This window comes from Schistocerca serialis, chromosome 7 (genome assembly GCF_023864345.2).
Source record: "Schistocerca serialis cubense isolate TAMUIC-IGC-003099 chromosome 7, iqSchSeri2.2, whole genome shotgun sequence".
Classification (NCBI taxonomy): Eukaryota; Metazoa; Arthropoda; class Insecta; order Orthoptera; family Acrididae; genus Schistocerca; species Schistocerca serialis.
The window spans coordinates 332,908,548-332,932,731 of record NC_064644.1 but is presented as its reverse complement, the minus strand read 5'-3'; the positions used below and the strand labels follow the sequence as shown (position 1 = coordinate 332,932,731).

Sequence of the window (24,184 nt, the reverse complement as noted above, 5' to 3'; positions counted from 1 at the left end):
TATTGTTCTCATGTCCATGAAATATCTTTCTATGATACAATACAATATACATTGCATTTGGTCAACATTCAGTGAAATATACTGCATAAGATCTGATGATGGCAACATAGTTTGCTGAAACCTGTCATCACAATTAATGCCGTACAATAGTGTACCTGGCTGTTTACCGAGCGGGGTGGCGCAGTGGTTAGACACTGGACTCGCATTCGGGAGGACGACGGTTCAATCCCACGTCCGGTCATCCTGATTTAGGTTTTCCGTGATTTCCCTATATCGCTCCAGGCAAATGCCGGGATGGTTCCTTTGAAAGGGCACGGCCAACTTCCTTCCCTAATCCGATGAGACCGATGACCTCGCTGTCTGGTCTCCTTCCCCAAACCAACCAACCAACCAACCTGGCTGTTTAAAGTTGCTCTTCTGTTTGTGTATAAAACTTTACTCACAATGTCTGTTACCACCTTGTTTATTCAGAATTTTCAATCTTTTAACTTACCAATCATAATTTGAGGAAATTTAGTGAAATTAGATAGCTTTAATTAAAAACATGCATCAGTTACTCTTTCACTGGTCAGCTTTCCAAAATTACTTGTTACAGTTCTCTCTGACCTCAATATGAACATTACACCACAAAATACAAATCAGCTTGCCATTCCTCAAAGTGTCATAAAATTGAAATATGTGCAACACAATAGTTCCTCGAAACTCATCTTTGCAAGAGTCTTTTGGTCAGTGGCATTCTCAATATCCCGTCACACTTCTAACAGATACTCATTTATAACACTGTTATACCACACTCTTCAACATAACCACTTCCTTCGGCGGGATTGAAACCTGGATCACTCTGTTTGAATGACCACAATGCCTCAAAATATGCAAAGGTTGACAAACCATGTGTATAGTCAACAGCCACTTCCCATCTTCTTCATCCATGATGATGAACCTCAATCCACCTGCCTTCCTTGACTTGCCACGGACCCTATGTCGGCACACGCACAGAGTCCAAACACTGTCTCACCTCATCCATCTCACCTGCAGGCCCACTCCATACACCTCTCTTGTTATGTGTGCAGTGGAACTCGCCTTTGCTGTATGGAGGCAACTCTCTGGTCAAGGCCGAATCCAGCAATTAACTACCACATACCACAGTGAATTTCTTTGGTAACACCAAGCATGCGCCTCACAGATGATCAAAAGACAAATAACCATATGTCATGGTTCAACTATATTACGAAGCTCGACAAAATCCAAAAAGTAGCCTTTGTCACTCTCTACATAATTTCAAAGATTAACTATGTTACACAAGTGCCTCTACATAATTTCAAAGATTAACTATGTTACACACGTGCTGCAGATGATACAAGAGACGATGAAATGAATTGTGTCAGCCTTAGGCCATTTTGTTACTTGTGGATATATTATTACAGTCGAGTTTGATATGCTGACACGTGTCGTACAAGATGGATTAATTCTAACAGATGTTCAGAACAAGTTATGGGCATTATATGTGTAGAAACCACAGAAACAGCACAGGATGTCACCCAACAGTTTAACAGCTCACTTGTTAAACCATGTAATGCCAGAAAGTCTGCAGCTTCCAGTTAACATGCATGATATTCGTAATCACCTGTTTCATTTGAAAACCTTTTCAGTTGTGTTTAGTTACATCCAGCCCAAAATCCCAGAAAAGTTGCTCGTGACAGTGATGACGACAATGTGCAAAAAGCTGTAGAGGCACCACAGTTTAAGATAGGAAAGTTAGATTCAGTGCAACATTTCTGAGTGCACAAGTTACAGCCAGGTGCGGGCCAGTTGACAGTAAGTTACGCTGACCAGTGGTTGCGAAGTAGAATGGAGGCCACAGGGCCATCGAGCGGCTGAAAAGAGTAAATGCGGCAGTTTGCATGGGGCAAGTTACAAGCAGAAGGGGCCCACTGGTGCAACCTAGGTGTGGTGAGTATGTGACTTGGAGTGGTGCGTTAGCAAAACAGAGGCGCACAGCCGAGTATAAATAGGTGCCGTTTTCTAACGAGATTCATTCAAGTGTGGCAGTTCTCGTGGATGGCGGGGCGTGTCACACCACCAGCTACACGCAGCAGCAGAGATGGGGCACTAGCGTCCCAGTCCACGGTGGATCGCTGGTTCGACCCTCTGAGGCTGACGCAGGGTCTATGGACAGCCAGCCAGTGGTGGGCCACTCTTTGGCTTACTACCGCAGGCAGTCATCCTGGCTTCCAACACACATCAGAGGCATCCCGAGGCGAGGGCCGCAGATTTGGACGCTGTATCATGGGCACTTGTGGTCACTGCGATCTCAGCTACGCCAGCGAGGAAGGAAGCAGCGGGCTGCTCGGCGGCTCTCAGCAGAGCAGTGCTGAGTCAATGGGGAAGAAGACCGTTGAGCCAGATCCTGGCGCAGCCCTGACGACGTGGCCCTACAAGGCCGACACACAGCAGCCCATTGCACTGGTTCCCTGGGTGGTGGTCTCAACATTGCAGGACCCTGTGACGCACACCAAGATGAACGGGGCACTGTGTGGTTGGAAGCAATAAATTATTTGGAAAGCTCGAATGAGTCTTAATACAGTGCCTTCTACCTCTTCCCACTACATTGGGTCACCCTGATACATTCGGTGGCAGAAGTCGCCACTACATTTGGTGTCAGAATAGCAGACGTCATCTGTCCAGTACGATGTTCGAGCCCATCGCCTGCATTACGGTCAGTTTTCTTGCCAGTACGATGTTCGAGCCCATCACCTGCATTACGGTCAGTTTTCTTGCCCCCCCCCCCATCCCTCCACCCCCCCCATCCCTCCGCCCCCCCCATCCCTCCGCCCCCCCACTCTCTCTCTCTCTCTCTCTCTCTCTCTCTCTCTCTCTCTCTCTCAGCTCATTTGGTGTTGAGCCTGGAGAAGTGCCATTTTGTATTAGAAGAAGCAAAATATTTGGGTCATATTGTCAGTAAGAATGGAGTGCGAACAGATCTGAGGTTGGTACAGGCTGTAAGGGATTTTCGGGAACTGAAAATGGTTAAGGAAGTGCAGTCATTCATTGGGATTTGCAATTTCTATCGAAAGTTCCTGAATGGTTTTGCAGATGTAGCACAGTCATTGACACAATTGTTACAGAAGGGTGTGAAATTTGAGTGGACAGAAGAGTGTTGGAAAGCATTTGACAAACTGAAAGAAGTGTTAACATCAAGTCCAATTTTTGTGTTTCCAGATTTTGAAAAGGAGTTCATACTAGCATGTGATGCATCGAATCAGGCATTAGGGTGTGTTCTTAGTCAGGAAATTGATGGGAAAGAACATCTTGTGGCCTATGTGTCTAGGCAGTTGGATGCAGTGGAGAGGAATTACTCAACAACTGAGAGGGAGATGCTTAGCATAATCTATGGAATCACATATTTTAAATGTTATTTATATGGGATAAGATTTCGGATAGTGAAAGATCATGCTGCATTGAAGTGGTTGTTGGGGTTGAAGGATCCGTCCACTAGACTAGCTAGATGAGCTGTGAGGCTTAGTGAGTTCGACTACGAGGTGGTGCACAAGCCTGGGAAGAAGCACGGTAATGTGGATGCACTAAGTAGGAAGGTGGCAAAAGTAGAAGTCATAGGTTTTGACCTAGCAGCATGGCAAGAATTACAGGACGCGGACAACGATTGTAAATTGTATCGGACACAGCCACAATTTAATATGTACGATGGTCATTTGTGCAGGGAAACAAAGGGGTAGTAGTGCCAGCGAAGTTGAGGGATGAGGTTTTAAAGGAACCACATGATCACAGAGGGTGTAGAGTGATGAATAGGAGATTGGCAGAGAGGTATTGCTGGAGAGGTAGGAAAGTAGATGTGGATCAGTATCTCAAGAATTGTGTACCATGTGCCCAGAGAGCAGATTTGAGTCGGAAACAGATACAGCTACAATGATTACCGGAAGCGACATGTCCTTTTCCTTTGCTGGGGATTGATGTCTTACGTCCTTTTAGGTGAACACCATTGGTGTACAGATTCATTCTGACAATAATAGATCATTTTTCAAGGTACATGGAGATGGTGGCTATGCCAAATCAGTAGGCAGCAATGGTCGTGCAAGCCTCAGTAAACAACTGAATTTTTTAGTTTGATGTACCGAGGACAATAATTACTGACCAAGGGACCTACTTCATGTCAGATTTAATGAAGGAACTGGACAAATTGTTGAACATAAAGAAGTTGAGGACGAGCGCATTGCATCCACAGGCCAACGGAAGGACAGAACGGGTACACAGAAAAGTCGGGAAGATGCCGAGTTTTTATGTGGATTCTCATCACCATCAGTGGGACGAGTTTTTGAAGCACATTGTATGTACATACAATGCAAAAGTCCATACAAATACCGGTTTGTCTCCATATGAGGTAGTGTACGGGTGAGAAATGCCATCACCGTTTGATTTGGTGAGGCTACAGAAAGGAAGGACCGGTGAATCTGTACGTCAATTCACATGGACAACTCTGGATGTTTGGAAATGGGTACAAAAGGCAAATACAAAGCCTTTGGATAGGCAGGAAGACCCACTAAAGCGGAAAGAAAGTTTACCGCAGTATAGAGTGGGGCAATGGGTAATGCTGTCCAGCCCCTATAAGCAAAAAGGGAAAACGAAGAAGTTCCTCACGAGGTATCAAGGGGCATACCAAGTTGTCGAAACCACATCCCCCATTAATGTTAAGCTTGAGCTGCCAACTATAACAACGATGGTACACATTGGGCAGTTACGGCGATTTAAGGGTTGCCCGGATGTGATTCCAGATGTGTGACAGGAAGGAAAGAGGAACAATGAGAGAGTGAAGAGAGGTGCTAAGTACAGAGAAACCAGGAAGATAGAGTACAGCATGAAGTGCTGCATGCGTTGCGATCCGGAAAGTAGTAGAGTATTTGTAGTGTTTTTTGTTTTCTTGTTATGTATGATTGGGTTTGGATAGATTAATTAGGCATTGTATTTTATACGTGTTTTCGAGTATTGTGAGCCTGCTAGGGAGAGCAGTCTTTATGAAGAGGGAGGAAGGGTGGTCATGATACCTGTCCTCAGGTCACTGAAAAGGGAAGTGTAGCATCTGACGTATGTGGAGTATTGTTGGAGGAGAAATCAAAGGCAGTTCTGGAGAAATAAATGCATCGGGGTAAATTTTGTGGTGAAGCCGTAATAAATATGTGTTGAACGATGTCAAAGTCATACGATTTCCTGTTTAAATTTTTTGTTATCGACAGTGCTGGATCAGGAAAGTCATGTTTATTCCACCAGTTCATATAATGTAGTTTAAGAATGAAAGTAGTCACACAATCGGTGTTGAGTTTGAATCAAAAATAGTGAATGTTGGAGGAAAATCTGTGAAGCTACAAATATGGGACACATGCACAGTGCAGTTATTTTTAACCAGGGGGAAAGGAATAGACTGTCTAAGGGACATCATGGAGCCAAACTTGAGCTTGCAACGAGTCGGAATGCATTGGATCTTCTCCACCTATGAGAATTTACTAGTAGTAGCAAGTTGTTTTGAGCGGGGAGTATTTGCAGAAGCAAAATGTATAGAGCTTGAGGGGAGCGGAATTTTAATCAATGGAAGTAAGTGTAACATAATAGGACCAACCTTCCACCCGCCAGCGTCAATTTCAGGAGTCATGCAATTGAATGTTACACAGCCACAGCTGTACTGGCTAGAAGCCACTTTAGAGTTTTTGCCAAGACGGAATTTGACCTTGTTAAATTAAACTCTGGAGCCGGGTCTGTTGAGATCCGTAAACCAGTTCATTTTAGAGCAAGAGGGGTGCATATTAGCTGAACACCTTGTTCAACATGTCACTCAGTATAGGGAAAGGCAATGGCAAATAACGATCATTTTGAGCACCTTTGTGCCAAGTGTCATTGCAGCCTTAACTTTGTTATGTGTTGTTTTCTTTCTGATCAGGCGGAGAGCTAATCCCAAAAGGGAACCAAGGGTAGTCCAAGTCCCAGTGGATTGGATACCGAGGGCGTGAGACAAGTAGGTAAGTGGTGGATCGAGCAGTGATCGTCCAGTAAGGAATTTTTACTTTTTGTTTCATGTCATGGTTTTAAGGGGCACTAGACCACATTTAAGTTTTCTAATAGTAAGGAAATATGCCATAGGTGCTGACCCAAACAAGTTAAGAGCTAGTTAAGGGTTGACCCGGGGACCGGGTCTTTCCGAAGAGGGGAAAAATGTAGCAGCACCACAGTTTAAGATTGGAAAGTTAGATTCGGTGCAACATTTCTGAGCGCACACGTTACATCCAGGCATGGGCCAGTAGACAGTAAGCTATGCTGACCAGCGGTTGCGAAGTAGAACAGAGGCTACAGGGCCGTCGAACTGCTGAAAAGAGTAAACACAGCAGTTTGCATGGCGCAAGTTACAGGCAGAAGGGGCTCACTGGCACAACCTAGGTGTGGTAAGTACGTGATTCGGAGCAGCATGTTAGCAATACAGGGGTGCACAGCCGAGTATAAATCAGTGCCGTTTTCTAACGAGAGTAATTCAAGTATGGCAGCTCTCCTGGATGGTGGGACGTGTTACACCCCGAGCTACATGTAGCAGCAGATGGGGCTCCAGCATCCCAATGGCGTCAGTTTGCTGGTTCGACCCTCTGAGGCCGACGCGGGGTCTGTAGACAGACAGCCAGTGGCAGGCCGCTCTTTGGCTTACTATCGCGGGCAGTCTTCCTGGCTTCCAACACACGTCGGAGGCATCCCAAGGCAAGGGCTGCAGATTCGGGCACTGTATGATGGGCGCTTGTTGTCATCACAATCTCAGCTATGCCAGCGAGGAAGGAAGCAGCGGGCTGCTTGGCGGCTCTCAGCAGAGCAGTGCTGAGTCAACAGGGAAGAAGACCACTGAGCCGGCTGCTGGTGCAACCCTGACGACCTGGCCCTACGAGGCTGACACACAGCAGCCCATTGCACTGGTTCGCTGGGGTTGTGGCCTCAGCATTGCGGGTCCCTGTGATGCAGACCGAGGTGAATGAGGCACTGTGGTTGGAAACAATAAATGATTTGGAAAGCTCGAACGAGTCTTAATACAGTGCCTTCTACCTCTTCCCGCTACATTTGGTCATCCGGATACATTCTGTGGCAGAAGTCGCCACTACAAAGCTGAGGGAAAACAGGAGCAGGAATGTCGTAGAGCAAAAATATCCCAATCACAAGTGGCCAGTAGTCTGGAAGAATATACACTGCCATGATTTGTCATTAGAGATGAAAGGGATGTGGTAGTGAGCAATCAACCAGAAAGTTTGCACCAATGATAAACTTCATGCCATGTGTGTAAGCCAAGACTTCCACGGCTGTTGTCATTGTCAACAAAATTCTTTGATGGTGTGGCCACATTGTCAGTATGTAAAATTATCCAAGTTTCGGCACTGTTGTAAATGGCCTCCCTCTGGATGTTTTGCCATATGCTTGATGGACTCATCCTTGGGAACATTGTGTAATGTAACACACAGTGAAGAGCACCAGTTTGTGTGTGTCAGTGTCAAAGATTTAAAACTATTCCTGAAATTCAAGTTAACAATAATACATACAGGTGTTTATACTAACTAAAGCGGCATATGAATATTTGTGCCAGATCGGGACTAGAACGCAGATTTCCTACCTATTGCGAGTGGTTGCCTTAATACAAGGTGTTTCAAAAAGGAGTGTACTACTTTGAAAATTCATATGAATTAATTCATAGTACCTACACAGGTGATTGTAGTGTCCGTTTGTTAGTCTCACATAGTTCACTAGTAACGAATTGTATCGTAAGGAGCACTAGCAGCTGTTGCATTAAGGATGGCTCCCTTCACTGGACGCCAGTGTTATAGCTGTGTGATTTGGTTTCCCGAAGTTGGCGACAACAGTTCAGCTTAATTTCTGTACCAAGTATGTTAAAGATTCTCCTAGTAGGCCTACAATTTATGAGTGTCATAAATGTTTTGTAGAAACAGGGTGCTCGATAAAACATGGGAAATCATCAGGACATCCAAGCACTTCTGATGACATCATTGAGTTAGTGTGACAATATTTTGTAAACAGCTCTATGAAATTGACCCAGCGTGCATCTCGTGAACTGCAAATCCCACATATGACTGCTTGGTGAGTGTTGATAAACTGTTTGCATTTGAAACCGTATAGTTTGACGATCGTACAAGCAATAAAAGACACTGATAAAATTACTTTTGTGCAGATATGTTAAATCGATTACATGAAGATGAACATTTCTTGGACAAAATCATCTAATCCTGATGATTCAACTTTTCACTTAAGCGGCAAGGTTAACACACATAACTGCAGTATTTGGGGCAGTGAAAATTCACATCAAACATTGCAACATGTTTGTGATAGCCCTAAACTGAACTTTTTTTGTGCATTGACTAATAACAAAGTGTACAGCCCCTTTTTCCATGAGAGAACCATTAATGGGATAGTGTATCTGGATATGTTACAACAATTTTTGATATCGCAGATTGATGAGGAGGACCAAGAATGAAATGTTTACTTCATGCAAGATGGTGCACCACCCCACTACCTGGCTGACATCCGGGATTTTCTCAGTGACTGCTTTCCAGGTCAGTAGATTGACCGTGATGCACCAATTGCATGGCCCCCACATTCACCAGACTTACACCACTTGATTTTTTTTATGGGGATTCATCAAGGATATCATGTTTGTACTTTGTGTGCTAGCTTCTCTGCTTGAACTTAGAGCAAGAATTTAGGCCGATACTGAACAAGTTACACCTGCAATGCTACACCGAGTCTGGGAAGAAATTAACTTCCCATGGGATGTTTGCAGGATAACCAACAGAAGCCACATACAACATCTTTAGTTTAAGGTAAAACAACGTGATTCTCTTTTCCCTCCAAAATAACACTAAACCTAGCTCTATATCTTCTTTCAATAAATTTATATGAATTTTTAAAGTTGTTAAGTCCTTTTTGAAACACTCTCTTTTTAGGCCATGTGGGCATGCTCTCCAGACTAACACAAACTTCCATATGATACAATATTGCAGTTCTTGTGTTGTGAAGAAGTATGATGCAATCTACCCTCAGACATGCATCTTGTCTGAAGGAACAGATACTATGGCAACTACAACTACTATGAAAAGCATGAAATATGTTTGCAGTTGCAAATGTACCACTTCCAGCTGTATAGTGGAGTGGCAACAATGAAAATTTGTGCTGGACTGGGACTCATAACTGGATTCTCCACTTACACGAGTGGTGCTCTTAACCATTTTGGCTCGTTTTGGCTATCCAAGCATGACTCATGGCCAGACCCGAACTTCTGTATGTCATCGTCCATGTGTCATATTTGTACTCGTGCATCCCATTACTGCCCAGTCTGGCACAAATTTTCACAGTTGTCATTCCGTTATACAGCTGGAGGTGGTTCAAATTTGCAAGTGCGGATGCATTTCACGCCAAACTTCCATATGTCATACACCTATTTATTTCTTCTCATAGGTTATGAATTCATTTATCCACATTCATACATATCGTGATGCCCTTGCAGGGTTTTAGACTCAAGACAACAAGAGGTCATAGACTATTGTTGTCTTTTTCATCGCAGGCAATTTTGAATTTATAGTATGAAATGAATTCTCTGTCAGTACTTGGCAGAACGCAACAAAAATAATGAAAGATTAAATATTTCCTTGATGTTACGGAATTATTATTTCTTTATTCACAAACCATTCTTCGGCTTCCTGGGGCTTCGTCAGGTGACAACTAAACGTCATAATCACAGGTAAAATGATGTGCAGCTGATACAGAGACAGTGTTCTTACAAAGGTAAGCATTATTTTTTAAGAAAACATACAGACTAAATATTATTAACATTTAAAATTAATATCAAAGTTAATTATACTACTGAAACATGATTTTGTCACATAAGCATAACTTCTTCTACTTCTTTTCCCTAACGTTTGTTCCATCTACTAAGGGTATTTAATTTTTAACTTTGTGGCCAGGTGCCCTACATGATGCCACAGTCATCAAGGTAACCTAAAACAGGAAAGTTGTTTGCACTATCTGTCTGTAAATTGCATAAATACCTAATGCTTTGTGTGTTATTACTGGATTTGATTTCGGTCTCACTCACCTCCATGACTCGCAAGCTAGTGAACTGCGTGTTATGCTACTCGAGCAGGTATCACTCGTGGGTAAGACTGAAACATAATTTAATGTGGGTGAAAAAAAGGAAAATGTTTTTGTTCATTGAAAACTAAGCTAGCAATCTGTGTTGTATGTCCATAGATTTCCGGTATTTATAATTATATCATCCACCTGCCTTCTTTTACGTTATGTTGAACATTACAATGATTTGGCTGCTGTTTCAGCATGCCTCATTTCATATCTCCATGGATTTTAGTTAAGCAAGCAGAAGTTAAAGAGGGCGAAAGTTCTATTATTTCCACAGCCCTTGTCACGCCCAACAATGTTCTCAAAGTGTCAGTATATTGAACTACTGAAGGCATGGTTATATATTGTCAACAGTAGAAATTCTGATGAATGGTATTGATGGTTCCAAAAATATCCTCAGTGTTGTAATTAAATACTGAGTGTGTGAGTTAGAGAATTGATGTTTTGACAATATTCTCCATGCTGATGTTACAGATCTTCATGAACCAGCCACATGCTGTTACTGTGTGCTCATTATGTTTTCAATTCTTTGTGCGTATCATACCTCAGATTCAAATTTTCAAGCAGTCTTTGAACATGAATCAGTTTTAATAGACATGCACCAGGGTAGTCATAGTGTATACCAATTTAAGACGGTCACTGGAGGGTTCACTACGAAGTTACTTATCTTATTACTTAGAAAATGTGGTATGGCTTGGTGGATAAAACAGTAGTTTGGGAAAATGCTTCTACTTCGAAAAATATGTCATGTATCTGCAGTGACTAGTAAAGAGACCTATGAAATGCATGTCAGTCTTGCTACATTATCACGAATGTGAATAAAAATATGGTTATGTTAGTTACCTGAAAATATCCTTACAGGACAGATATAATTGCTTCACTGGTTTCCATGACAATTCTGCTACTTGTGTTGGCTGACATTACAGAACCAAACTTCAAGCATTCAAATGACCTGCCTGTTGACAGAAAATCTCGAAGTTACTCCTAATTTCTCAACAACAGTGATATATCCCTTGTTGATATATTTTCTTCCCTATTTCATGTTGTATCAACACTAATAATGTGTCATTCAGTGCAAGACTGATCTTAAAATAATTTATGAAACCTTTTGGGTACATTCTGATTTCAGTCAGTAAATTAACATGCGAATGAGTAGCTCTATTCATTCAGCCACTCTCTGACCCATTTCCTCCTTTTCAGTTAATTGTTACAGACAATATAATTGCGGCACACTCTTTCTTTTGGGTGTCTGACATCTTAACCTTGTAAATTTGCATTGCCAACTGACAATATTGACAGTAATATTGATGATGTGAGGGTCACTAGAATATGTCGAAAGTTTGACGAACTACTGTCGTCAATAAATATTGAATGTGGTCAACTGCCTTTTGAACTACCTAGGAGGTGGTTGACAGCTTGTCTTTGTTGGGTAGTAGTGTCTTTTCAATCCATGCAATCATATGTTTCATTTTGACTAAATGATGTGGTGTGGCGATAAGGGACTCATTAGGAAGATTCTGGCAAAGCAGGCCACCAAGTTTCATGAGATCCCTCCACATCTTTGTGTTTAAGATAGTAGTATAATGTTGAAGTTTTCGATTTGTTCTCATTGGAAAGGGGGTCAATGGTTTTCATGTACCTAATAGTACAGAGCTATATTTTATATTTATTGAGCTTTTGCTTGTGATTATGATACTGTAATTTCATTGTCTGACTAGACTAGGTCATGCACGTGGGCTGTGGTATCCAGTCAATCCATTCTGGGTTCTAATGGTAGCTTCTTGAATAGTCCTTGTAAAATAAGAGGTAATCAGAATCTTTGCAAGTCACATTTTTCAGGACGCAGTCTAATTCCTCATGTGGTATAAAATACTCCAATTTTTTGAAATCTGTGTCTAAGCTTCAGCCACAAGTATTGTATTCAGAAACCTAAGTGAATGATTTCTGGATTTAAACTATTATCTTTTCTTTATATTGGTTTGGTTCCCGACGATTAAGAGTTGTATAAATGTTACTGTAAGGAACAACTTTATTCACTAAAGGTTTTGTATGTCATTCACTCACTCACTTTATTGTACTAAAATTTGTATTCCACAGAATCAGAATGCTTTTAAATATCAGAAGGGCTCAGTGAATGGAATCCTGGCATGGATCAATCATATGAAATTCAACCTAAGTTTATCAGTGAAGGTTTACCACCGATTAGTAATACAGTTACATGACTGAAGGAAAGAATCTTGTTATTTGTTCCTTTGGTGCTTACAAGAGTGGAAGTCTTGAAGTTGACTTGACAACTGTAAGAGGGTATGTTGGTAGAAGGACTAGTTTGGATGTGGCCTGGGGTCAAAACTCCGTATTGGCATTCAGATTTATGTTTTCCTTGGTTAAGGAGAATTTCAGGATGGCTCCTTTGCAAAAGATACGGCCAGTTTCCTTACACAGTCTCACTGAATCCAAGCTTGTGTTTCATAAGTAGTGACATTATGAATGGATACAAGACACGATGGTTTGATGTTGTATATATATAAACTGTGTAGTTAAAGACAATGGTTGTGGCAGATATCTTCTTAGAAGAAGTGTGCTTTGGTCATTTGGCAGGATACAAAGCAGACAGTGAAGATTTTCTTTTGATGAAATTTAGTATTGCACCTAAATGTTTATAAAAATGTTTAAAGTTAAACTGAGTGGTAGTGCAACTTATGTATTGGATCCTAAAATGGGAAAATCTACACATATTTTCACTGTTTTGCAGAGAGTAGAAGACAGATGATGGGAGATCACAATACTTAAGCCACATACTGAAGATTCACTTCAGGCATGTCTGGCATGGAATAGGGATGCAATGGAGAACACGAAACAAACATTAAGTGCTTTATTAATGCATTATTTTTATTGTTTTGACTGACGAAAACTTCTTGGAAATTAGTTCAGGTATTCAGCAGGAAGGGTTTTTGTTTTGAAGATTTGACCAAGAAACTTGCTGGATGCCTTGGGTGTCCTTGTGCGATCTGGATCATTGAAATCCACATGATGAAGTCCAAATCTGGTCCTGAAACAATGGAGAAGTACAATATCTGAACAGTCTGTATATGAAGTGAAGGCATTTTTATGGATCTAACTACAGTGTGTTTGTAATTATCAAGTTAAATATTTCACAAAAAATACACAAGATCTATTATTTTATGATAATGGGTGGCAATAGATTACAGGTAAGTGCTGAAGGCAGGAGAAATGTTTTGGTTTAATAACAGAAATGCATGTAACATGTTTGTACGCAAAATGACATCTTGCATACACTGTTATTGTAAAAAATGTTACTGTGCCATCTGATTGTGATCCTAAAAGGCCACATAGTCTGAACAACTGTCCATAATGTTTGATGACAATAGAATGCAATTGTCTATGTTTACTTACGTGAATCCAGTGCCCCACTCGAAGTTATCCAGGAGACTCCAAGCCGTGTAGCCGATGATGTCAACACCATCTTCATTGATGGCCTCGAGCATAGCAGCCAAGTAGGACTGTGAACAGAAGAAAGCTTTATTTTCAGAAACAGAAACTATGACATTCCCTTAGTCATAAGGATGACGAAACCACTGACAGAATAATGTAATGGTGTGTAACAGTTTCGTAAACAGTCAGGCTTGTACCCGACTGCTGTTTGAGGTGTCTCCAGGTGCGCTCCCACTGGTCATTGGGGCTCAGATTGAAGCAATACTCATCACTGAAGACAATTCTACTCCATTAAGTGAGATTCGAAGCCAGAGACACCCCAGAACGCAATACCGTACCAACCTGACTGTTCCCCACCATACGGCCCAATAATCAGAACTAGTGATCTGGCGTGAGATATCTTTTCACAGCAGAAACCCGTTGGCTGTCATCCACGGAACCCTTACAGCACAACAGTATTTTGCTGCCTTTCATGGAAAGCCATCCTGAGTTTACATTTCAGCAAGGTTATGCCCACCTGCACTTGGCGAGAGTTTATACTGGTTGTTTTCATTCTAGCCAAACTCTACCTTGGCCAGAAAGGTCACTGGATCTCTCCCCATTTGAGAACATTTGGAGCATTATGGGTAGGGCCCTGCAACCAGATTGGGATTTTGACAATCCAATATGCCAACTTGCCAGAATCTGGCACAGTATCTGGCAAGAGGACATCCAGCAATTCTGTCAATCAATGCCAAACCGAATAACTGCTCACAAAAGAGCCAGAGGTGGACCAAAGTGTTATTGACTTGCTCTATTTGTGAAGCTCTTTCTCTTGAGTAAATTATCCCATTTTTCTGAAATTGTAGTAGTGTGTTTGTGTGTACATGTAAATCCCATCTATCAATTTCCATCCTATTCTGCAAAATCCTTCATGGTGCATCTTTTCTTTGTCTTAGAGTGTGTACTGGATAAGTTTCTGATAATTTTGATTGAATCAAAAGAACTGGACAGAATACTTACCGCATAATAGTCTATTCGGCCCTGGTCCTCAAGTTCTCCAGTGTCAGACCAGCCGTTCTCCATGACGAAGATTGGGTAGCCAGGGTAGTGCTGTGCGAGCCAGTTGAACAGCTTACGGAAGGCCCAAGGAGTGCTCTGTAAGAATAACGTATCAATCAGATGAGTTACTAAATGTACTGGCAATGACGCAAAAGTGTATGTACAGATGTTTCAGTTTCTATTGTTGATGAAGGTGTAAAAGCTGAAGCTATCGAAGAATCAGCATGGGTCTGTGATACAGGACTCGAATTTGCAGCCAAAAATATGCCTCTTGCACAACCATTTAACCGCATGGAACAAAGTGTGTAATACCGACTCGAGGAACCCCAAACTGTTGCTCAAGTATTTGTAACATGTCTGTAGAAGTATTTACCCCTGCAATACCATGATGGGGGGGGGGGGGTGGTTGCTTTATCTTCACTCTTTGAAAATATTGTAATCTAGTCAACTAATTTATACAAAGAAAAATATTTTTTGTTTTTAATGAATTCTCCTACGAGATCCCTCAAATGTTTTAATTTTTCAGTTAAACTTATCCCAGGAATTTAAGTCTTAAGTAGTAGATGTCACTTTCCACAATGAATGTCATTCCAGTATTTCCAGGTTCAGGACCTTACTTAAACATGAGCATTTCTTTAAAAAGTATGTTGTGAGTAAAAGTCAACAACAATCAAAGAAATTTGCATTCTTTAATTTTTTTGTGGCGGTCATAAAGTAACTAGAGCTTGGTAATACACGTTACTGAAAATGCATTGATATTTTAAGAGTACAGCACTGGTGCGCTAAAAGATATTTTCTGGTTCTGGATCCGACAAAACATATCAGTACTTCTTTAAAAAATATGTGGTTAATATGAGCCATCAACAATTATCGAATTTTATTTTTTAAACTTTTTTTGGGGATGGGCATAAAGTATCCTATCTCCCCTTTGGTAACGCACTTTATGGGAAATGATTTGGTATTGCTACAGTTCAATCTATAGTTATTACAGTTTGAAATGATCAGACAGGTCATGCTATTATGTGCCTTACAAGTGGATCACCTATTAATGAAGGGACTATAGCACAGGAACCAAAATGTTTAGTGAACTTTGTGAAGAATTAGCACTCATTTATGAGAAATGGTAAAGGTATTATCTGACAGACTGTGAACAGTAAAACGTAAGTGTGAAAAACTGATGAATTTACACGTTTTTTAGAACAATTTAGGAACTGTGTCTTTTTGAGCATCACCGAAGACTGTAAAACAGAATGAAATACATCTTGTAGCCAGGGCCGGCGCAAGCCCAAGTGCCGCCCCGTGCGAGCTGCTAAATTGCCGCCGCCCCCCCCCCCCCCCACGCTTTTTTTTTTTTTTTTTGCAAAACTTTTGTGGAATTTTATTTAAACTAATCTGTAGGAAATGTCGGCAATCAATCGCAATTTTTCTTACGAAATGCAATGAAAGTGCTTCTGACCAATCTTGACTCCCTCGGCCAACTACCGAAACGAATTCTGTAGTTTTCGTTGTAGAGAACGCAACAATACCTATTGCCTGGAAAGGCGAAGTGGTGACGCGCCAGTGCCAAGAACTAGGTCACTTGACGAGGTACAGCGAGGCTTCGCTTAAACCAGCGCCTAAGAAGAAGAAGAAGCAAGAAGCTCACAATAAGTATGTGACCGATGATATGTATAAATGTATTATCAGGCAGCAATTTCTAAGGCATTATGAACAATAGAAAGAATTACGAAATTTGCGAAAACTGCACAACTTTTGCTCCATTAAATTTCGGGAATGCAGCCGCATAAATTCTGCTTCTTCTTCGTCGTACGGCTCTCTCTGAAGATGGCTGAAAGATATACAGCCGAAATATTAGAAGAAGAAGCAGAATTTATGCGGCTGCATTCCCGAAATTTAATGGAGCAGTCTTTGCGCCGCGAAAACCTGAAGCTGCACAACTTTTGTCAAACAGAAATGAGATTCAAAGATAGCAAGGAAACCCTTAGAAGCAATGTTCTGTCTGTGGATTTTCGTTTTAGAAGGTGTCAAAATTAACGTTTCGTTTTGTGCGGACGAGAGGACATTGTTGCTAAAAGACCATACTTTCTCAGGTTTTCATCAGAACCAAAGCGACCAGTAGTTTACTAAGACGAAACATGGATTCACACGCATTATACAGTAAATAAATGTTGGCAAAGTGATAGTGTGCGAGTAGTATTGTCAAACAAAATTGCCGGTCAGAGTTTTAATTGTTGTTCGTTCAGGCGGAGACAGGTGTTTCATGGCTCAAAAACCAAAACGTCCGACAATCACTCAGAAACGGATAGCAAATTTTTCAAAAATAAATCGAAACCCAACTTATGCCAGGCTTATTAGCAATGTCTTTATCCCTTGTAATTACTCGCAGCGTATTTACCCATTCGGAATACTTCTAGCCATTGTAGATGTTGGACATGTTTGACTGTAGTAATGTTCAACCATTTTTTTCTATAGTGCGGGAAGAATAAAACACTCGGAAACTGCCATTGAAGAGCTTAGCAAAATCGCTTCATGCTTAACATGTAACCGCAGTATCGAACAGTGCATTCGAATTTCCAAATTAGATTTCGTCTTCTGCAAAATTAGTTGTGAGTAAACGCACGGCGCGTAACAGGCTGGCAGCGCTCCACTCATAAGAGAACTGGCGTTTACACTAGACTGCTTTCCCCTCTCTGTACCTCTGGCGTAAACACGACGGTGCTGGCACAGTGGCGAGGAAGAAATTAGTCCTCCTCCCTCCCCTTGTTCAACAGGGGCGGTCGGTAGGTAGTCGAGGCGCCATGCCACAGTTCCCGAAGCCGCTCCCTCCGAGGTTTGGTTTCGAGTCCCCTCTTGGGCACGAATGTTGAGTTTGTCTTAAAGAGGGGGGGGGGGGGGGGGCAGATTTGCCGCCCCTCGGAAAGTGCCGCCCCGTGCGGCCGCACGTTTCGCACGTGCCTTGCGCCGGCCCTGCTTGTAGCATAAACACAGGTAGCAGAAACGAAACTTGAATTAAACTTAACGCCAAATTTTTGTATCACATGATGGACAATTTTTACTGCCATAGAAGACGACTAACGCATGACAAACGAAGCAAGTAGGTCATAGGAAGCAAACCAGCACAGGCAAAGAGTGAGCTTCACGGTAAGAGAAGCCCGCTGGAATCAAACATAGGCCTCAGATGAGTACGAAATTTGTGGGAGTTTACCTATGGAAGTGAGTTTCTACTATAGGGTATTGAAAAGAAATGGAATATTTGGAGAAGGGACAGAGTGATAAAACATATGCTTAAGGTGTTAAGGAATAGCTTCCATGTTATTGGAGTGAGTTTTAGAGAGTACTAACTGTAGGGAAGAAGGGGACTGGAGAGTACAGAAGGGGTCACAAAAACGTTTCCGTTTGAGGGCGTTGCTGCCGCGTATATGAAATTCATCGCAAGTGGGCTGCTGGTGTATAAGCACCGTTTTTTTTTTGTTTTTTTTAAGAATTAGAGTGCTTGAGGATACTGATGTCTGCGTACTGATATTCAAATTCTGTAAGTGTGAAGGAAATTGAAAAGGGTCTATACACAAGCTTTGCTTGTGTTATTTGCGTTATCCGATGACAGCACTTAGCTGTTCTAAGCCGACTCCCTTCCAGCGCTCTGATTCACTTTCACCAAATGTCTCATAGAACACATACGCAGTACAGAAGACGGACAAGTATGAGTGATTCAGTGAACATAGAGACTACGAACCCTGAGCCAGGTGGATGCTGCCTGCGGTGCGTCCGTGTATTCCCCGATAACGACGCCCGCGTCAAATTCCATGGAGGGGTCGTAGCCGCTGGAGCCGTCTGATACTGGGTTCGCCGTGTAGTGGTTCAGTCCGTAGAAGTCAGACGTGCCTGAAATAAGACAGTCCACTGTCAAGTTGACAGAGCCTTCTTACAAATGTGTAACCTTGTTTCTTTAACAATATAACACACAGGCCACAGTAAATAGTACGTAAGTCGCAAAAGCAACAGATTTTTCTCATATCGATGGAAAAGCGTAATACTGAGTATGGCCTGCGTCAATTGCCACCATAAAATGTGTGAGAGAAAACCGTGTACCCCTCTGGTTGATATTAAGTTGGCTGAAAAAGCCCATTATTATTATTATTATTATTATTATTTTAATTACTGTGCTGTTTTCACTGTGAAACTATTTTCAAATGTATGATAGCTACCACAAAACAATCTATGTGAAAGTACAAAGAATAGTGGCTTGTCAACTGTTTACATCAGAGCAGTTAAACAGTTATATATGAATGATGATAGTGCCGTTCAAAGCAGGACATTCAGTGTAACCAGAGTTTTAGTTGCAAAAGGTCTACGCCAATGGTGTACTACCGCATGACGCTATTTTATGCCCATGTAGAAAAAGCACTTCTAGCCTGGAGGAACGTATGTGAGCACATGGGAGTCCGTGTAAGGGATGAAATCTTATATACACTTCTCTTTGCCAATGACGAGTCATTGTAGTAGGTGACCAGGATGATGCTAAGTACATACTTCGGGAGTTAAAAGAGGAGTATGAAAGATGGGGCCTGACAGTAAGCACGAGAAAAATTGAGCATCTGGAAGTTGGCATCAGTGCCATAGAGGATATGGAGGCTAGAGCCAGCAAGATCAGAGGATGTAAGTGTGGTGTCACTGCCAGACACCACACTTGCTAGGTGGTAGCCTTTAAATCGGCCGCGGTCCATTAGTATACGTCGGACCGCGTGTCGCCACTGTCAGTGATTGCAGACCGAGCGCCACCACACGGCAGGTCTAGAGAGACGTCCTGGCACTCGCCCCAGTTGTACAGCCGACTTTGCTAGGAAAGGTTCACTGACAAATTACGCTCTCATTTGCCGAGACGATAGTTAGCATAGCCTTCAGCTACGTCATTTGCTACGACCTAGCAAGGTGCCATAGCATTTGATATTTAACTTGCGATGCCTGTACCGTCAGACCGATGTACACCAATTGTGGATTAAAGTTAAGTATTCTACCAGTTACCTCCTGTTTTGCTAGTCTTATTTTTCTGACCTTGTTCCAGACCTCACGCCAATCTACGTGAGCTTAAAAGCGTGCATTTCGGCTTCCTCCAAACCCCGTGAATTGGCTCCTGCCAATTCACAACAGTAAGAGTCTGGGGATTATGATATCATCAGACGGAAGAAGTGACGAGTACATATATGATAAATAGGGGCAGAGCAGGAAGACCAGATGACAACTGAAGTCAGTCTTTTGGAATAACGAAAAGGGTCACACTGGTGACATAATATTCCGTTGTGATAAACATCGCTGCGTAAAGAGGAGAAACGTGGTTAATATAATATAAGCGTCAGAGAAACAAGTTGCTTGCAATGGAGATGGACTTTTGGAGACGAAGTTGTGCCATCTTCAAGCTGGGCCTGTATTAAATACCAACAAAGAGAGGCTATGGAATCGATAAATCCGTAATAGACACCTCAGCAATGACCCTGAACATACTGCAAATACACAGAAAAAAAATCTGCAACTGTATAACAACGCTATAGATGACAAATTGCTTGAAACAGTGTCGACTGTAAGGCCTGTTTCACACTGGGACACTGGTGATGGTCACCAGCGACGGTCACCGACAGAGATACATTCGTTTGAACTAGAACATTCACACCGGTACACTACACTGCCTCGCTGAGGTACTGTGACCCAGCAGTGACTCACCATCGCCACATGTGACGGACAAAGTCAGTGTTTACATCAGTGACCACCAGTCATGCATTAGTTTGGGTTGGAGTGTTCACACAGATCACAGAGAGAGAGCTGCAGATTTGCCAACCGATAGGCAGTCATTTCTGAGACAGTGACGCGAAACTTTCATTGTACATTATACTGTACACATTGTAGCCACGAGTTTAGATTTGATTAACACGGAAGATTTTGTAAGTGCAGTAGAAAGTCGCCCTGCTATTTGGGATGTGAAAAGGATTACTATAGCAACAAAGTTATGAAAACGAATGCGTGGCAAGAAATTATAAAGAATTTTGTGCCTGATTTCAATGAGACAAGCTTGTATGAGAAAACCATAATTGGTAAGTTGTATGTTCTGAAATTGAATATCTTACTTTTCGGACCATAAAAGGCTAGCGAAATTTAGTTGCTACCCCTATAAGTCCATTTTACTAACTAATCAGTTGGCAATACCTGTGGTGTCGGACACCAGCGATCCAGGAGTGTTCACCACAGTCACCGATGACCATCACTGGCGACCGTCACCAGTGTCCCAGTGTGAAACAGGCCTAAAATATTTTGGAGTAACTACCCAGAGCCATCTTAAGTGGAATGGCCACATAAAACAAATAGAAGGAAAAGCAGATGCCAGACTGCGATTCATTGGAAGATTCTTGAGGAACTACAACTCACCAAGGAATGAGATGGCTTATAAGGCGCTTGTTCGACCGATTCTCGAGTATTGTTCATCATAACGAGGCAGGACTGATAGAAGAGATGGAGACGATTCAACAAAGAGCGGCACGCATCGTCACAGGTTCGTTTAGTCGGCTCGAGGACCTTACAGAGATACTCAACAAGTTCCAACGGCAGACGTTACAAGAGAGGCGTTGTGCGTCTCGGAGAGGTTTACTATTAAAATTTCTAGAGAGCACGTTCTAGGAAGAGTCGGACAACATATTACTTCCCCCCACAAACATCTCACGAAATGACCACGACGAGAAAATTCGAGAAACTCGAGCTAACACAGAGGTTTACCGACAGTCATTCTTCCCACGCGCTATTCGCGAGTGGAACGTGGAAAGGAGGATCAGTTGGCGGCACCAGAAATACTCTCCGCCACACACCGTTAGGTTGCATGCGGAGTAAGATGTAGATGTAGATGAGAAGGACGAGAGACTCGTTTCAAGCCTTCTGAATCAAAATCGCTACTTAACCGGACAGGAATTGTCGCAGGCAGTGAATGAAGGTCCAGTCACAACTTTTAGCGAGAGAACATTGAGACAGGAATTGGATTCAGTGAACATTTCGAATCTGTCGCCTCGCAAGGGACCTTTGCTCACACAGGTACATAAAGACAACAGCAAAGTTCTCCGGGCTGGAAGAATATGTGACCGGATTTCTGGACACTCGCCTACCCTATTGCATCTCGATTGGCCTGAGAAATCAGCCGACTTGAACTCCAGAGAAAATATGCGATGTCCTACTGACAATCATTCTTTCTACGCGACATTGGCGAGTGGAACAGGGAAGGGAGGGTGAGTTAGTAGCACCATAAGCACCGTCCGCCAGCATTAGGTGGCATGCGGAGTAAGAGGTAGACGAGAAGAACGACTTAGTCTTTTGACGCCCTGTGAATCAAAATCGCTTCCAATTGCAGCGACAGTGAATGAAGGTCCATTCACAAGTATTAGCAAGAGAACACTGTAAAGGGAATTGGACGCAGTGAACATTTCGCGTCCGTCACCTCGCAAGAGACCATCGATCATAGTCCGCAGCTCGTGGTCGTGCGGTAGCGTTCTCGCTTCCCGCGCCCGGGTTCGATTCCCGGCGGGGTCAGGGATTTTCTCTGCCTCGTGATGACTGGGTGTTGCGTGATGTCCTTAGGTTAGTTAGGTTTAAGTAGTTCTAAGTTCTAGGGGACTGATGACCATAGCTGTTAAGTCCCATAGTGCTCAGAGCCATTTGAACCATTGATCATACAGGCACATAAATAGAACAGCAAGAATCATTGTGCTGGAAGAATATGTGACTAGATTTCTGGACGCTCGCCCACCATATTACAATTCGACTGTCCTGAGAAATCACCCGACTTGAACTCCAGAGAAAATCTGCGGGACATGTTGGAACAGCAGAAAAGACACTGGCATCAGCATACTGCAATTTGGTGGAATTGCGCAGTCAGATCCTCATCGAATGGCTTGCACAGACTTGAAGGCTCATTTCTTAACCAAACTTCGTTAGTTATCAAGTCCAGGGAGGGAATCACGTGATGTTAAATGATGCTAGTAATGACCTATGTAGGGGTGAGTAATTTATTTGTCCAGTGAGTTATTTCCCCACGTTGTCATTTCCTGGAATTTGTATGAGGGTCTAGTCGTGACTCATTAACAGCGTAGCTAACGAATACTAATTTGCGTTGCTTCATGTGGTCAGAAACTGTACATTTCGCAGCATTTTGGCCTAGTTTGGAGTTTGATGTTTTGTGAAGAATAGCATGACGTTAGGCTGGTTTCGTCAGATAGCAATACCTAATTTATAACCCTAATGTCTGTGGGAAGTCTGGTCCTAGGATGCAGTTTATATAGTGGAATGCACTAACCAAAATACAGAAAAGGTTACCACGTGTTCAAAGTATACACGAGGAAATATCGAGACAGAACATCCCATTTTGAGTGTCTCTTTAAAACACTGTTCTGTTCCATCCTGACTGACTTTTCTGTTTGAAGCAAAAGTGCAAGGAATAAAGAGAATTAAGTATTCCTCGAGTGTAACTGTGATGGTTCTCTATGACGGGAGACGCACAAGATCCTAGCTGTGTGGATGTTATTTGTGCATGGCTTTATTACAAGATTATTCATAAGTACCTCTGAAGCTTCAGAAGACGGCTGCGAGAAAGCTGGAAGAGGTACCGAAAATAAACGAATATCAGTGGGTACAGCATCCCTCCAAGTTTTTAACTTACATAGAAGTGCTAAATGAGATGTGAAAATCACTAAAATGCTCACTCTTGCTATACATATCTGAATACGTCATTGTCAAAATAAGTGTCTGCCATAATTAATCCTCCTTGCAAGTCTTCCAAATTAAGTGCAGTGGAGCCAGGAACCCACGATCTCTTAGATAACCAGATCAGAAGACATCGAATGGATTAAGTGAGGCGACCGTGCAGGCCACTGAAGAATAGAACTGTCATGGTGGGACGCACAGTAAATCTAACAGTGTGGTAATTTGACATTAAGGTAATACGTATGTCGACATAACGTGTGGTGGAGCACCATCTTGTTGCAAAACGAAGTCTCCCCTGTCTTGCAGCAATTATTCTACTAACCATTGCTATAGCGTGTACAAGTACATGAAACCTGTCACAGTTTTCTTCATAAAGAAAAACGATCCACAAAATTTTAAAAGGACATGGCACAAAATAAGTTAACTTTTTGTGAACCACAAATGTTTTCCACAAGCTTGTGTATGGTTTGTGCCAAAAACTCACACCTTATGACAATTCACCTTTCTGGACACATGGACCGTGACTTTTTCACTGAATACCAAATTCAGTGAAAACCCATGATCCTGCAGCAGCCACTGTGAGTCGATGTAACATTCAGAACGAAGCTCATTTTCCTAAGCAGTCAACGCATGAACAACCATAGCCAGTACTGGTTTTACATGCAGACATTTGCGTACATTGAGATGGTTTATTGAGTTCTTTGTTCGTGTGTGTCGTCGATTTCTTGGGCTTCCTGACTCCCTTTCACAGTCCACTTCATCAGCTGACTATCCCAGCCAGCTT

General features: G+C 42.3%; 1 protein-coding gene across 1 annotated transcript in view; it reads right to left on the bottom strand.

The window, feature by feature from the left end:
* Nucleotides 1-13,098: 13,098 nt before the first annotated feature.
* LOC126413069 (myrosinase 1-like) overlaps nucleotides 13,099-24,184 on the bottom strand; it is a 33,098-nt gene continuing 22,012 nt past the window's right edge. The window contains exons 8-11 of the mRNA XM_050082966.1: nucleotides 18,404-18,552; nucleotides 14,632-14,766; nucleotides 13,591-13,697; nucleotides 13,099-13,225 (exon numbers count right to left, since the gene is read on the bottom strand). Of these exons, the coding sequence (XP_049938923.1) occupies nucleotides 13,099-13,225; nucleotides 13,591-13,697; nucleotides 14,632-14,766; nucleotides 18,404-18,552 (518 nt within the window). The remainder of the gene's footprint in view (nucleotides 13,226-13,590; nucleotides 13,698-14,631; nucleotides 14,767-18,403; nucleotides 18,553-24,184) is intronic.